Raw genomic sequence first — 17,608 nt, 5'->3', positions numbered from 1 at the left:
GTTACTTTAAAACACACACACATTCTACATATATACACACACGAAAGCAAAAGAAGAGAGAGGGAAAAAAAAAAAAAAATCTCACACTTGCACTTGACCATGACATGGTGAGCTGCTGTGGCGTAACTGAACTCTCAGGTGAGTCAGAGTGAAAGAAAGAGAGAGAGAGAGAGAGAGAGAGAGAGACACTAGTACTGTCTCCTCACTCATCCGTACTCTCACGCCATCACCCACTCCCACTCTCCACTCGTTCTGCCCCACTTATAAAAACACGCTCTACTCTGTGTGGAAGGGCTGCGTCACACAGTCTCACAATAACAAGAATCCATATAGTGATCACTCAAAGAGAAAGATTCTCCAAATTCCACCAAACAAACATACCAATGGGAAAAAATGGGCCAATAAAAAGAAAAGTTAAAAAGCGGGGCAAATATCAATGACCAAAAAATGTCAAATACACCAATAGAAAAAAAAAAAAAGAATGCAAAAATGCCACAAAATCCAATAAACTGACCAGTTAAAAAAAAAAGAGGACAATTAAATGGTGCAAAATCTAAAACTGAGCCAGTGAACAAAAAAATAAAAATGACCAATGCTAATTTTTTTTAAGAATAAAAAAAAAAACCCCAAAAAAAACCTAAAAGGCCAATAAAAAAGGTTTTATAATAATAAAAAAAAAGACCAGTAACAAATCTCCAACATACTGAAAACAAAAAAACTGAGCAGTATAAAAGAAAAAATGGCCAATAAAAAAAATGCCATGAATAATCTGCAAAATTAAAAAAAAAAAATAAATAAATAAAATAAAATAAAAATACAGCCTTATAAAAAAATGGGGCGGTAGAATTTTTCCAAACACAAAACAAAAAAAACGGAGTTGCATTAAGAAAAAATGGCCAATCAAAAAAAATGGGCCAGAAAAAATTCTCTAAATTACAAAAAACAACCAGTAAAAAAAAAAACGTTTCAAAATAATAATAAAAAAGATGCCAGTAACAAGTTTCCAAAATACAAAAAAAAAACAAAACACTGAGCAGTCAGACCAATATCAATGCCACAAAATGCATACAGAGTATACTAATAGAAAGATTTAACCAATTAAATGGTCTGAAATCTAAAAATGAACCAGTGAACAAAATGGACAAATAATAAAGGTGTTCCAAAATCCAAAGATTGGCCAGAATCTAAAAAAGTAACTGTATAAATTGTCAATAAACAAAAATAGAGTAAGCAAAATGTGGACCTAATGCGATAACTGCAGCATTATTATTTTTTTTAAAGCAGTTTGTTGTATTAGTCCATAAAAATCTTTAAATCATTAAATACTCAAATACTTTCTTGTGAATTTGAGTTTCATTTGGTTACTTACTGCTGTTTTTCTATTTCTACTGAATGACCGCAGCTGTTATATTTATACTACATTAAAACCTATAATTAAAAATATATTATTTTTCACCGTTTTCTCATATCGCCTATAATATCATTGAATCAATATCGTTAAATACTCTAAAATTTCACCACGTTACTTCAGGGCTGCATCGCCAGCGTTAGACAGGAGGAAGCGAGGCGAGTCCGTCCCCTGAGCTCCACACAGAGGAAGGAAGTGCGAACATGTGCTCGTCAGGGCGAACATCAGAGTGCCACAGATAATGATCAGCTATAACCGCCCCGTCCCTCAACCAGCATCACTTCTCACCTTTAATAAACTCTCAGATCTGCTTAAAGCAGCCCTCAGCAGACAGATCTGCACCGTGGAGACGGTTCTGGGCTTTGGGCGGGTTTTAGAGGGGTGGTTCTGGGCTGCTGAGCGTCTGGAGGAAGCGCTGAAGACACGGTTCAGCAGTTCAGACAAATAAAGAACAACAGTAGCACCTGCTAACACCTACTGAACCAATCAGAACACTGCAGCGAAGAGAGCGACAGAACTTGGAGAGTGGATCAGATGCAGCAGTGCTGCTGGAGTTCTTAAACACTCACTGTCTTCCACTTTATCACATACTCCTACCTACAGTATCTGCTTCACCTTGTAGCAGAAAAGTAAAAAAAAAGTCAGAAACAGAAGATCTGAATCTGATAAATGGGTACAGTATAGTTCCTACAGGACGCTGAGATGAAATGTTTAACTTCTTGAGATCCAGCGTCCTCATATGTGGACATAGCATTTCTCTTGCTTCTCTGCAACATGATACTTCACTTTTTAAAAGGTTGACCCCTTTGGCCTCATATGGAGACTCTCCTCATACCATCTTGTGGTCATCTGACATCATTATACTCATTTGATTGCAAGCAAGAAGGCGGGAATCCCAGTCAGAAGTTTCTACAGCCAGTTGAAACAGAAACACTGAATATTTACAGTATTTTTCGGACTATAAGGCGCACTATAGATAAAATAGTGAACGTCTATTTTCTGGTTTATTTTCATACATAAACTGCACCGGATTGAAAGGCACATTATGTGAGACTAGTAAGGAACAGGGGTGTCGCCATATTTTCCTTCTAATTGAGCAGGTCTTGCCGCTGGGTGGTGAGACCTGTAAAGCTAAGCTATTTTAAGTAAACAAAACTGTCACGTATAAAAAAAAATACTTTTACTTTTAAAGTAAAACGAGTTCTGGATGTTAATGATAATTTTGAGGAAAATCAAAGGATTTTAAGTGCGCCTTATAGTGCGAAAAATACGGTACTGTAGAAAGACGACATTTATTTTTTGGACTACTCAGGATCTTCAGATCCCAAATATCAAGGGTAATTTTAATTTTTAATTTAGGGTCTTTGTACAGAAAGTTGTTTGGGTTTAGTTTAGTTTGGGTCCCAGGATGTTAAAAACCAGCACAACACTCACTAACACCTCATACACCTTTTAGCAGTGTGGGCAGTGTGCCAAGTCCTGCTGGAAAATGAAATCCTCATCTCCGTAAAAGTTGTTTTCAGCAGAGGGAAGCTGTAAGATATGAAGTGCTGTAAGATTTTGTGGGAAAACAAAAAAACTGCACTGACTTTAGACTTGATAATAAAACACAGTGGATCAACACCAGCAGATGGATCTCCAAACCATCACTGAAACAGATTTAATTTTCCAGCAGGACTTGGCACACTGCCCACTCTGCCAAAAGTACCAATTGGTCTTATATAATATTCAAATTTTCTGAGACACTGAATTTTTGGGGTTTTCATTGTCTGTAAGCTTCATAATCATCAACAATAAAAAACAATTACTGAAATAAAGTAACTTTTCAATGATATTCGATTTTTTAAAGATGTACTAGTATATATATCCAGGCAGCACTGGACCTTAACCAATGAGGCTCCTCCCATCTCTCTTGGTACAGTACTTCTAAACAGAGTGACTGACAGGAAATCGTTAATGAGGTTGGGGGATAAAGCCCAAGTAGTTTCAGTACACTAATCCCTGTAGCTCTGAACACACACACTCATTCTGAAAGAGTGAAAACTGCTCACTTAGTGCAAAAACCTTCAGACAGGTGAAGTACGGCATTCAGTAAAAGATAAAAGCTCTCATTCTTACTCCCCACTGTTAGTAAAATGTTAAAAATAAAGATAAAGATCTCACAAGCTCTGTCACTTTTATGCAAATAAGCAGTTTCTGGACACACCCCATGAACAAGCTAGTTCACGTTTAAGTACAATAGAAGCACTAAATTCATTATTATATTATATATTCCTGATCTGCTGACTTGACACGGACAGTAGCTACAGATCCTTCCTTCAGACGACGTCTGCTGGCTAATCTTGCTAAAATAAATTACTGAAATTTCTTTTAACTTCATTTTTCAACTGAAGAAGATCTAGTGGGTGGGGCTCTGGTGGAGGTTGAGACAGGTGAGGGGTGGAGCCAGGGTGGTTCTGTACAAGTTTCCTTATTGTGATGTCACAATAAGGGAGGAGCCAAACGGCTCATAGATGCTGACTTACAGAAAACGAGCAGATGGAGTGTTTATAGGGAACAATTTTCATTTTATCATTGCCTATGGGGGTGGAGGCTTCTTAATAACTTCTTCTTTTACTGTTTGATGGAGTAACAACAAGCTAGTTCATGCTTAGCTTGTCACAGACAGTAGCTACAGATCCCTCCCTCAGAAGAAGTCTGCTGGCTTTTTTTTTTCTTTTTTCAATTGGAGACTACCACCACTTTTGATCTGACCAAATTTTGGATGGTGGCCTCTTTTTCACACCTGCTATTTTGGTTTGGACAAAATGAGGTAGGTGTGAAAGCACTCTGACAACTGACTGGTAGTGAACTGTGTGTACGTACGAGTGTGTGTACACAAGTGTGTGTGTGTGTGTGTGTGTGTGTGTGTGTTTGGTGTTTTTGTATACAGTCCTCTGGGAGTTGCACTGCTGCCTGGCCTGACTGTACCGGTGTACTGGTGTGTTTACAGTACCTGGACACTTCACCTCAGAGACTATGTCAAGGAGATGCTCAGGTGCGCTCAGGTGCGCTCGTGTCCGCCCCATCCCCCCGCCCCCAGGGTGTAAGTGTGCGAGAGTGTATTGACGTACGCGAGTGTGTGTTTGTGAGCCTGTAACTGAACAGCCCATCTCTTCCAGACAATTAGTGACCGCGTCTCTAACTCACAAAAGGCCTCAGCGCCGCAGCAACGGCGGCTAATGAGCCGGACTGGGGGCGCGTTCGTTAAACGCGTGGAGGACAATAAAAGAATGATGCTAATTAGCACCCGGCGCTAACTCACCTGCTTGATTAGTCTCCGCCTTCACACCTGGCTCCGTCTCCCACCGCCTGTCCGTCACCTTCCTCAGCTCCACGTAGCCCACCTCCACCTGCGCGCCCGGGCCGCGGCGGAGCGTGCGATTGGCCGGAGACTGGGGGGTGTGGCTTATGGCTCGTGCCTGGACACTGCTGCATCCTCCCTGTTTGTGTTGGATGAAGGTGAGAATGTGGGCGAGGGGGAACGCCTGACCGCACTGACCACAGGTGAGCAGGTCACTACCTCCGCACGAGGGCGGAGTTACGTGGTCAGGAGATGGGGGGGAACCGGAAGTCAACTGTAGAGCCTCTGGATCATCTGTAGAGTAGAAAGAGAACATTGTGAGTAAAACGAAAAAAAAAAAAAAAAGACTGCTTGAATTTCTGCACCAGGAGTAAAGCAGCATAAAGTTATCCAAAAGCAGTGTGTAAGACTGGTGGAGGAGAACATGATGCCAAGATGCATGAAAAAAAACTGATTAAAAACCAGGGTTATTCCACCAAATATTGATTTCTGAACTTCTAAAACTTTATAAATATGAACTTGTTTTCTTTGCATTATTTGAGCCATTTCTCATTTTCTGTAAATAAATGCTCTAAATGACAAAAATATTTTTATTTGGAATTTGGAAAAAATGTTGTCTGTATTTTTAGAATAAAACAATATTAATTGTACTCAAATATAAACCTATAAATAGCAAAATCAGAGAAACTGATTCACAAACTGAAGTGCTCTCGTATTTTTTTCCAGAGCTGTATACTATACTATACTATACTACACTATATACCAAAACTTTCAGAATGTTATAAAGAAGATCTCTGCCTTATCTCTAGTTCTTTATATCACAGCAGGTAGGGACGTTTTAATCAGGTTATTGTTCCCATAATTTTATTCCTACAATGTAAATGAATAGTGATGAATATGAATAGTAAATGAATATGTGAAGCATTTAGATGCTCTTTTCTGGGGAGTCCTGATGAGTGCCTGTTTCACCATTCAATTTTTGATTATCTTTTTTGCGATTGCACTTGAGGATAGTTTTAAAGTTCTTTAAATTCTTAGTTTTGGATTGACTGACCTTAATTTTTCTTTAAAGCATTTTTTCTTTACTTACTTCTAGTTTGAGTTGATTTGACAGGTACTGAAGTACTCTTTTGATCCCAGAAATAAAGTTACAATTTTTAATCAATAGTTTACATCCAAATAGTAGAGCCAAATATCTGTATAAAAGATACCTGATACTTTTATCCAAAGTGATTTAGCATTCAGTCAACCTGACCTGGAACTGAACCCTAGTTTCCTACATAATGTTGTAGCTCACTAGCAGGTAGTGGTGTTATCCGCTGCACCACACCAAACCCACTCAAGTTGGATACTATGTATCCAATCAGAACAGCGGGATCTTATGAAAAAGTACAGCACAACACTATACTAAATGACCCAAGCTAATCAGTACAAATTGATACGGTGTTATTTAAAACCAATATAAACCAAAATAAAACCAAAATATATAAAATTGTTACAGTATACATTACAGTATCACAATGCATACAAAGTACAGGGCTGCAACTAATGATTATTTCGGTAGTCGACTAATCTTATATAATATTTTTTTCAATTAGATGATTAGTCGATTAGTCAACAATTATTTTCTGACTCTAAAAAAATAACAGAAAAACAGCTAAACATGATTTAAAAGGCATTTAAACATAGACATTGTTTAAACACGGAGATTGATGATATTTAGTGATTAAATATGGAATCCATCTCCCGTTGTTTTTCTGTTGCCAGCACTTTGTGTAATGCAGTACTTTTTCATATTAACGATTATTTGACGAGTTTAAATAATCAACAATTTGTTGATTATATCGACTAATCGTTGCAGCCCTAATACAGTATGCAAGACAACTCTGAAACATGCATCGTTTCACTACTTTCTCACCAATGCACAGCCCTAGTTGCAACCCCAAACACTTGTTCTTTGCACTCTCTCGCTCTCTCTCTCTTTCTTTCTCTCACACTAGGAAAGTTCTAACTTCACCCTTCTCTCGTTCTGAGCTACACTACCCCCACCCATCACTCCACACCTACCCTGCAGCTCCGACTGACCAACCTAACCGGCTTTCAGACAGCCCTCAACCGGCCTGTTCTTGTGTTTCAGTCTCTCTCTCTTTCTCTCATTTCGTTTGATGAAGCGTTACTTTCGCTTCTCTGCAGGCGCTCCGGGCCCTGGCTCATCTGCCACCCCCAGCCAGCCACTGTCTGGTCAGCAGATAGTGACCACTTCCTGTGCATCTGCCACTCGGCCTGCTTCACACAGGAAGTCTCTCGGCCTCGCTGCAGCGTGCACCGGCGACACGCTCGCCAACCACTCCAGCGCACTGATACACCAACAGCCCCTCACCTTCTGCACGCTCTCGCGCACCAAACTCTCGCACAAGCTTCACTTTCACACCACACTCTCTTAAAAACAAACACTGTCTTAAAAGTGTACAACGTATCACGAAACTGAGTACACGCCTCACATTTCTGCAGATATTTAAGTATATCTTTTTTATGGGAAACCATGGGAAGCAAGTAGTCTGTGTGGAGCTTATATAACTCACAATAACTCAATATACAGCCATTAACGTCTAAACCACCCGCAACTAAAGTGAATAAACCCCTTAGTGAAAGTTCCTAAAGTGTTGGAGTTAATGTGACCATGGCACTACCACCACCATGCTTCACTGTAGGCATGACTTACTTATCTTTGTACTCCTTACCTGATTGCCACCACACATGCTTGAGACCAAACAATCTGACCCAAACAAGTTAATCTTGGTCTCATTAGACCATAGGATATGGTTCCAGTAATTCATGTCCTTTGTTGACATGTCTTCAGCCAACTGTTTGCGGGCTTTCTTGTTTACAGACTTCAGAAGAGGCCGCCTTCTGGGGTGACAGCCATGGTCTGAGCACTGACAGCATACAGCATTTTAGTACTTAAGTACAGTAGTAGTGAAGTAAAATAATACTCCAGTAGATACAGATACAGCATTTTAGTACTTAAGTACAGTAGTAGTGAAGTAAAATAATACTCCAGTAGATATAGATACAGCATTTTAGCACTTAAGAACAGTAGTGGAGTAAAAATAATACTCCATTAGATACAGATACAGCATTTTAGTACTTAAGTACAGTAGTGGAGTAAAAATAACACTCCATTAGATACAGATACAGCGTTTTAGTACTTAAGTACAGTAGTAGTGAAGTAAAATAATACTCCAGTAGATACATATACCGTATTTTAATCATTAAGGACAGTAGTAGTGAAGTAAAATATTACTCCAGTAGATACAGATACAGTATCTTAGTACTTAGTTACAGCAGTGAAGTAGTTCTACTTTCTAATCTACGTCTCTGACTCTGAAGAGGCAGCAGAATAATGAGGAGTGCTGAGGCCGGGTGGGAATTGGACCCGGCTCCGCGGGTCAGACCGGCTGGATAATTAGCTGTTGCATGGGTCACTATTCTTAGGCTCCTCCTGGCCTTTTGTGGAGTCTTCCAGGACTGAGCATGTGACCACAATGGGCCACTCAATTGGTCCTGAATGGGGTCAATACCTTAATTATTATCAGCAGCCAATAATAGCCTGAACTAGATCACTAGACACTCTATACTTTCTACTTTCTTCTTTTATTTTATTGTTTTGGAGTTGTATGATTGCATAACTAAGCATGCACCTCCCATCCTGTCTAAAACTTTAATACTATTAATACTATAATATAATATTACTACAATACTTTTAATGACCTTTTGTGTTCTTAAAGAGACACTAAACCATATTTTTTCCATTATTATCTGAAATGTGTTCCTTTGAAGTAATGAAACATCAGTCCTGCTTAACATTTTCATAAACATTTCCTGACCTTTAAAAAAATGATTTTTACTGCGTCAATTTCTGTGCTATAGGTGAGGGTGATGTTTCCATTTTATTTGGTAAGCAGGCACATCACAATATGCAAATCAGCCAATAATCAATAATACCACCTCCTGACGATGTCCAACAATCAGCATCTCACCGCTATCAACTAATCAGCACTCCCTCCTGCCCCGCCTCTAAACCCATACATCACCCAGCGCTTCCAAACAAGGGGAGTTTAGTGCCCATTTAATGATGTCCAGTGATTGGTGACTGGCCACCTTAACCCCATCATAAATGCAGTTCTGAAAAGTTTTTTTTTTTCATTTTAAAAACAGGGACAACAACATTTATCACAATATGACAAAATATTGTCATATTGCCAAATTCTATTTTCAAATATGATAAAAAGCAAAGCAAATCAGGTTTCTTTTGATAGACAGATGTGCTTTTACATAAACAAGGAAAAAAATACTGTATTTATGTTTTTTTTCTAGGCCTGGATTGCGTGAAGAGTAAAATACATCATATTTAACTTTTTTCAGACTTTTTAGTTTTAGTTTTCCAAGATCAGGAATGGTGGCTATACTTTTTCTAATTCCGGTTTTTGCCCAACCTTTTATTGTGTTTACCAACACCAGAAATTAAGGAAGAAACAATATTTTGAAAAACAAAAAATATCCAACAGAAACTCATATTATATAGATTGACCAATTGGTACTTTTGGCAGTGTGGGCAGTGTGCCAAGTCCTGCTGGAAAATGAAATCTGCATCTCCATAAAAGTTGTCAGTAGCAGAGGGAAGCTGTAAGATATGAAGTGCTGTAAGATTTTGTGGGAAAACAAAACTGCACTGACTTTAGACTTGATAATAAAACACAGTTGATCAACACCAGCAGATGACAGACATGTCTCTCCAAACCATCACTGATCATCAGTAAATTTTACATTTCATTTAAAGTAAATCAAGGGAGCAGAGTCTGGAGGAAGAGTGGAGAGACACACAGTCCAAACTGCTTGAGGTCTAGTGTGAAGTTTCCACCAATCAGTGATGGTTTGGAGAGTCATGTCTGTCATCTGCTGGTGTTGATCCACTGTGTTTTTGGGTTTTCATTGGCTGTAAGCCACAATCATCAACAACACAATAAATAAACACCTAAAATAAATAACTGATTTTGCAAATGGCATGTTTAAGTTCATTTTTATTCTCTACTTACATGAACCAAACAAAACAAGACATTCAGCATGACTTATCCCACTCTGAATCAGTTTACTCAGTTTAACAACTCTTCACAAACTATCTGTTTTGCAGCTGAAAGATAAAAAGCTGTTCAGGACTGGGATTGTAATGTTAGCCAAGGCAACTTAGCTTTAGGAACTTTCTCTGTGTACCTTTTACTCAAATGTGAATAGCACTTGAATAGCACTGCTGAGGTACATTTACGATTAGAATAGCACTGCTGAGGTAAATGTACGATTAGAATAGCACTGCTGAGGTAAATGTACGACTAGAAAAGCGCTGCTGAGGCAAATTAATGAGTAGAATAGCACTGCTGAGGTCAATTCATAAGTAGTATAGCAATGCTGAGGTAAATTCATGAATAGAACAGCAATGCTGAGGTAAATTCATGAATAGAAAAGCACTGCTGAAGTAAATTCATAAGTAAAATAGCAATGCTGAGGTAAATTCATGAATAGAAAAGCACTGCTAAGGTAAATTCATGAGTAGAAAAGTACTACTGAGGCAAATAGTTTATTTTCAGTGCATTCCTACTACTAATCAGACCACTGCTATAAAAAAAAGCAGAGAGATTCGAGAAAACGGCAGGTTTAAGTTCATTTTTACTCTCTACTCGCACTACTTAAGCAAAACACAACATTCAGCATCACTTAGAAAGCTCTGCATCAGTTTACTACACTAATAAATGTTAGCCAAGCCAACTTAGCCTAATGAATCTCTGTGTTAACAGTATGAAAATAAACTACTTTGAAAAAACTCTGTAATATAATAATCAAGAGGAAGATGGATGATCACAAGCCATCAAACCATCAAACCAAGCTAAACTGCTTGAATTTTTGCACCAGGAGTAAAGCAGCATAAAGTTATCCAAAAGCAGTGTGTAAGACTGGTGGAGGAGAACATGATGCCAAGATGCATGAAGACAATTAACAAGGGTCTGGCTGCTTTTGCTTTTCTCTGTGTAAATTCCACTCATATGTGACTTGATAAGCACTGCTCAGGTATATATATAATTAGAATAGCACTAGTCACTCTCACTGATAACTCAATCTAGATCAATGGGACATTATTCATGGTTTATCTGGCTTTGCTTGGTGTTTGTTTGCTGAGACTACAGATCTTGCTTGACCGCTTCAGCCGTAAATGAGGTCAGTACTTTTTACTCTGACGTCTCAAACGTCTCAAACCACACCGCAAACATCTCCGCCGTACACTCAGACAGATGAGTAACTAACTCTCTGCTGTGGTCACAACTCAGCCGTACCTTCAGCAGCCGGAGTCTGAGCGGAGTACCTGCCCGGCCCGAGCCGCTGCAGGTCCAGACAGTGCCCGGAGAGCCGAGCGCTCTCCAAAAAATGCCACCTTTCCTGTTTGTGCTGCAGACAGGCAGAAGGTGCGGCTGCGGCCTGTCAAAACCACCTCAGCACCGCTGCCCTCGGTTTGGGGGAAAAACAGCCTGCCTGCTTCCTGACTGTGAGAAACATTCAGTTCAATAAACACCTGAAGATCAGCAGCTTCTTCACACCAGGAGTGTGAGAAAAGAACCATAAACCAAAATATCGCAATATTTCACTTTACAAAACTGTACCAACCTTCAAGATAGATAGATAGATAGGTTCTTAACGCCGTGCCGACACACTAGGGTCATTTTAACGGCGGTATTTAAGTCAAATCTTCAAACTGTGCATTATTTTATATAAAATTAATTATAAAAGTTGAGTTATATTTAAAAAATTTAAAAAATTCATAATTTTTCCAGGTGCTGCGGCTTTAAGCACATTTGGCATCTCACGTTCAGTAAAAAACCTCAGTCTATCTGAGTGCAGTGGTTTGCAGTCCATTAAAATGTTACCAACCTTCAAAACTGAGGTAAATGTACCATTAGCACAGCACTGCTTGAATTCTATCCAAAAGCAGTGTGTAAGACTGGTGGAGGAGAACATGATGCCAAGGTCATGAAAAAAAAACTGATTTAAAACCAGGGTTATTCCACCAAATATTGATTTCTGAACTCTTAAAACTTTATGAATATGAACTTGTTTGTGCTAACAGTATCAATATATCTCTGTGCTTATGATGTCACAATATATCTCTGTGCTAACAGTATCAATATATCTCTGTGCTAACAGTATCAATATATCTCTGTGCTTATGATGTCACAATATATCTCTGTGCTTATGATGTCACAATATATCTGTGCTAACAGTATCAATATATCTCTGTGCTTATGATGTCACAATATATCTCTGTGCTTATGATGTCACAATATATCTGTGCTAACAGTATCAATATATCTCTGTGCTTATGATGTCACAATATATCTCTGTGCTTATGATGTCACAGTATATCTCTGTACTAACAGTGTCACAATATATCTTTGTACTAACTGTCACAATATATCTCTGTGCTAACAGTATCAATATATCTCTGTGCTTATGATGTCACAATATATCTCTGTGCTTATGATGTCACAAGATATCTCTGTGCTAACAGTATCAATATATCTCTGTGCTTATGATGTCACAGTATATCTCTGTACTAACAGTGTCACAATATATCTCTGTGCTAACAGTGTCACAATATATCTTTGTGCTAACTGTCACAATTTATCTCTGTGCTTACAATGTCACAATATATCTTTGTGCTAACAGTGTCACAATATATCTATGTGCTAACAGTGTCACAATATATCTTTGTACTCACTGTCACAACATATCTCTGTGCTAACAGTATCACAACATATCTCTGTGCTAACAGTGTCACAATATATCTCTGTGCTAACTGTATCACAACATATCTCTGTGCTAACAGTATCACAACGTATCTCTGTGCTAACAGTATCACAATATATCTTTGTGCTAACTGTCACAATATAGCTCTGTGCTAACAGTATCAATATATCTCTGTGCTAACAGTGTCACAATATATAACTACAGTATATTAGCGGCATTTAATCTTTACATTTTACATATAATGACAAAATGTCATTATTGCTACAGGCCTAAGTGCTTCTGTAGAGGTGTTTTGTTGATTTATTGATTGATTAATTAATTAATTAATTGAGGACTAACTAATTTAGTAAAATAAAAATAGCTCCTTCTAAAATTTAGACACTTTAACACTTTAGAATTGAGATTTAGTGACCATGTAAAAGGGAATAGCCACTTTCATTCCAGAGAAGAAGAACAGACTCGAAAGAGAGAAAAAAAGAGAAATTAAATATATATATATATATGTATATATAAACACAGGCAGTGCAATAGGCTGAGAGGAAGATGCAATAAGGAAGTAAACTAAGCTACCATGCTGTTCTGGGTCTCTACCAACTGTAAAACAGCCTCAACCTTTCCACACAAATAAAAGTACAATATAAAATACAAATAAACTAAAATATACACCATCCAACAGCACTATACAGCTAATAACACTCTAAAACACAATCTGAGCATCAGACAGCTTCACAGATAAAATGATAAGCTCAAGTTTAGCCCTTTTTTACTTTTAACAAAAAAAAAATACTAACATTTCCTAAACAACTTGAGATAATTTAGCATTAGCTAACTCAGATTCACAAATTTCACTTTCAGAAGGCTACAGTTTTAGCACTGCTTTTATATTAGCAGAATAAAATCATAAAAAATTAAATAAAAAGCCAAACTTTTGTTAGAAATTGTTGTTTTGGGTCTCTAGACAACTGTAAAACAACCTGAACCTGAATCCAAACAAATAACATTAAAAATAATACAAAAAATAAAAAATGAGATGTTGCAAAGATAACAAAACATTGTCACATTTTTAGCAAACATCTCCTAAAAATATTGAGTTAATAAAAGTAATTTCACTGCCAGGAGGATAGTTTTAGCTATGGGCTATTTTTTTCTAATTACTATAATTACTAAAATCACAAAAAAATAAGAAAAGAAAGCCAACCAATACTGTAGCAGCCCAACTTTTATTTTAAATTGTTGTCTTGGGCTTCTAGTTAACTAAAATAAGAAATAAAATATAAACCACTCTAGACAGGCTGATGATAAAATTACTTCTTAGTACTAACTAGCTTTACAGGTTAGCTTACCTTTAGTCAATGTCTAGTTTGGTTTTAAGTTAAAATCTCCTAAAAAATAAAAAAGTATTTAAAAATATTGAGTTACGTCAAGTTATTTCACTTCCAGGAGCTAGTTTTAGCTTTAATTAATTTCTAATTAATATTACTTACAATAATACCAATAGCAAAGCAGTAGCCAAACTTGTTGTATTTTTCTTGTCTTGTCTTATCTAGATTAGTAACATTAAAACAAAAAAGAATATACTTAAATAAAACCACATTTACACATTAAAAAACAACATAGCAATTGTAGGGAATTGTTGTTTGGTTTCTTGACAACTGTAAAATAATCTGAACTATCTTAATAAAATGAGAAATAAAATGACTAGTTTTAAATTTAAAAGCTGGATTAATCCCATGTTTGGGGCCAGTTTTAGTCAGTCAATGTCTAGTCAGGCTTCTTGCAAATACCCCTAAAAATATTAAGTTAACTCAACTTAATTCCAAGAGGTTAGTTTTAGCTCCAATCTCCAGTTAATATAATAAACAAAGAGACACTTACAATAATAATATAAAACAACATAAAAAAAAACAACTTTAGTTGTGAATTGTTGTGTTTGGTTTCTAGTCAACTATAAAATAACCTAAACTTATCTTCATGAAATGAGAAATAAAACATCTAGTTTTATATTTAAAAGCTAGATTAATTACATGTTTGGGACCATTTTTAGTTAGTCAATGTCTAGTTCTAAAAATAGTGTTAACTCAAATGACTTCACTTCCAAGAGGTTAGACTTAGCTTTAACCTCCAATTAAAAGCACAGCAATATTTTTAAACAACGTTAACTCAAATTATTTCACTTCGAAGAGGTTATTTTTAGCTTAAATCTAAAAATCAATCACAACAACAGCATAAAACAACATAAAAGAGCAGCACAACTTTTGTTGTGGATTGTTGCGTTTGGTTCTTAAACCGCTGCAAAAGACCCTAAACTTATCTTTATAAAATGAGAAATAAAACAACTAGTTTTACAGTTAAAAGCTAGATTAATCCTGTGTTTGGCTTATATGAGTTAACTCGAACACTTCCAGAAAGGTAGTTTTAGCTTCAGTGTCTAATTAATATAATAAAAAGAGAGACACTCACAATAAAAGCAACATAAAAACAGCAGTTAGGCTGGTAATAAAACATATTTGTAACGCACATTATTATGTATTATTATATATTAAAGATAATATCATTATATACAATCCCATGTTTGAGCCCATTTTAGTTAGTCAATGTCTAGTCCTAAAAAAAAAGACTTAACTAAAATGATTTCACTTCCAAGAGGTTAGATTTTTAGAGCTTTAACCTCCAATTAATACAATATAATATAATAAAATAAAGAAGTCAATCACAAATCAACATAAACCCATATAAAAGAGCTGTGTTTGGTTTCTTAACCACTGTAAAAGAACCCGAACTTTAGAACTACATTAAAAACAATTAATAAATATATACAACAGTAGTTAGGAAAAGTGATAAAACACTTTTAGCTATATTTAAACATCTTGTTAACTTTTTATATAAAAGGAGATTAATCGCATATATGTGGCTCATTGAGTTATCTCGACTTATTTCACTTCCTCGAGGCTAGTTTTAGAAGTAATTCTAATTAATAGAACTCAAATCATCCAATCAGAGAAATTCAACCACAGCTGCAGCTCCCGGTGAGTGAGAGCGCGTGCGGTGAGTGTGTGCGTGCGAGAGCTCGTGCGCTTGCTTGTCTGTGCTGGGTGCGCGCGCGCGGTGTTTGTTCTTACCCTGGATGAGACTCAGGTGTTGAGGTCTGCTGCCGAGCTTTCTCCTGGACATGCTGAGCTCTGATCTCCGCGGTTCCGTCCAGCTGAGCAGCGCCTGTATAAGACCCTGAGAGCGGGTCTGAACCGGGTCTGGGCTCGTGCGTGTCTCGGAGAACAGAGAGACCGACTTCTTCCACCCTTCACTGCTCAAGTTCACACAGACGCTCCTGTAGGCTGTACTGCTGAGGGAGGACGTGGGCGTGAGTGGGCGTGACCTAATCTCAAAGCGGGGGCGTGGCTTGCGTGGTTGCTTTGCATACCATGCTCCGCCCAGAGAGTTTTACCTGAAGGGTTCCTCTGATTTTCTGATTGTGGAGCTTCAGTTAGTTTTTGATCCAGCTTTGATTTTAATATATCTTAATTTAGATATCTAGCTCAAAAATAATAATAATAAAAATATATAAATATTATAGAATTATATTTTTGAATAATTTGTATAATTTTAGAATATTGTCTGTAATCCACACAACAAAGAAAATCAGTATTCTAATATAAAATCAGTACAAATTACAGTACAATTCTCAATGTTATCATATTTAATATTCATATTTATATATATGATGTACATTGCATTGGAAGCCTGTGTTTAACCTTATTGCTTTCATAACCGATTTTGACCTTTTTTACTTCACAAACCATGACTGAACCATAAAGTTAACTTCATAAAATGAAGTGTTTTACATTAGATAAAATAAAAATAAAATAAATCTTGCCATACTACAGCTGTTGGTTTTACAGTGCTATGGACCATTAACAAACCATTCCAAAAAATAAGAAACAATGGTAACAGAGGTAACCAATCTGCCTAAATTTGTTGAACAATTAAAAAAAAAAAAAAAAAAAAAAAAAAAGGTTCCTCAGTGGTTCATTTTTGAGGACTCTGGTTATCCCACCATATACAGCCCATAATATCATCCAAAGATAAAGTAAGTAGGTATGAAGCAGGTATGATTAGATTGATGATTTATTCAGGTAGTATACCTATAAGGTAGAGTCACCTGGAATTCAGGCTTTCAGTTAACAGCTGTGCTGAACTCATCAAGAGTTAATTACTTGAATTTCTTGTCTCTTAATGTTTAGTTTGAGAGCATCAGTTGTCAGTCAATCAGAAAAGAAGAATTTCAAGAACTTTGAAAGTATCCTCAAGTGCAGTCATCCTAAAGAGCAACAAAATATTATAATGATTAAACTGGCACTCATCAGGACCATCCCAGTAACCCTGGGTGGCCTAATTCTGAGTTTTACATCATATGTGAAACAGGGGTGTGGATACTGTGGTAAGTGAGCGTGAGTAGGAAACGGACCTCATATATGTATATATTTCATTTCAATAATATCGTGTCGCAGCCACGTGGTGTTCCTAATAAACTGGCCAAATGTGGCTGCAGATCATGATTGCAGCATCATTTAATATAAAATAATAATAAAACCTGATTGTGACCGAATAGTGTGTCCTTCTCAGCGAGCTGGAGTGAGTTATCGGTTATAAGCTTAGCTGCAGTCTGAACTCATTCATAGCTATTGGGATTTTGGCTGAATTATTAAAGTGAAACTTATTGTGAAGCACTGCTTTGTTGTGCATCTGTACGCTTACAAAATAAAAAAAAACATTCAGACAGATATCAGATATGGGTTATATTAAAAATATCTAAATATCAAATTTAGTTGAGATGAAGGAATCCATTGCATGAACACTGACACTTTCAGTCAAAAGGTGCCGTTCAAGTTCATGTTTGATCATCAATGTGCAAAAGGTCCAAATTTACCTTTAAAAGTACCACATGATCCTTCAGGTCCAGCTGTATTCCTTAATAGTACAAAAAAACAACTGCAAAGAATATATAGTAT

At 36.9% G+C, this 17,608-nt stretch overlaps 1 protein-coding gene across 2 annotated transcripts in view; it reads right to left on the bottom strand.

Moving 5' to 3' along the window:
• The window catches only part of znf296 (zinc finger protein 296), a 29,726-nt gene extending 13,803 nt beyond the window's left edge, over positions 1 to 15,923 (bottom strand). For both annotated transcript variants that reach the window (XR_007440779.1, XM_007240045.4), the window contains exons 1-2: positions 15,722 to 15,923; positions 4,713 to 5,045 (exon numbers count right to left, since the gene is read on the bottom strand). Coding sequence is in view for 1 of the 2 variants with exons in the window: in XM_007240045.4 (XP_007240107.3) it covers positions 4,713 to 5,045; positions 15,722 to 15,773 (385 nt within the window). In the remaining variant the exon portion in view is untranslated. The remainder of the gene's footprint in view (positions 1 to 4,712; positions 5,046 to 15,721) is intronic.
• Positions 15,924 to 17,608: the final 1,685 nt, after the last annotated feature.

This window comes from Astyanax mexicanus, chromosome 9 (genome assembly GCF_023375975.1).
Source record: "Astyanax mexicanus isolate ESR-SI-001 chromosome 9, AstMex3_surface, whole genome shotgun sequence".
Classification (NCBI taxonomy): domain Eukaryota; kingdom Metazoa; phylum Chordata; class Actinopteri; order Characiformes; family Acestrorhamphidae; genus Astyanax; species Astyanax mexicanus.
The sequence above is the reverse complement of the archived record's forward strand: the minus strand, read 5'-3'. Positions and strand labels throughout refer to the sequence as shown.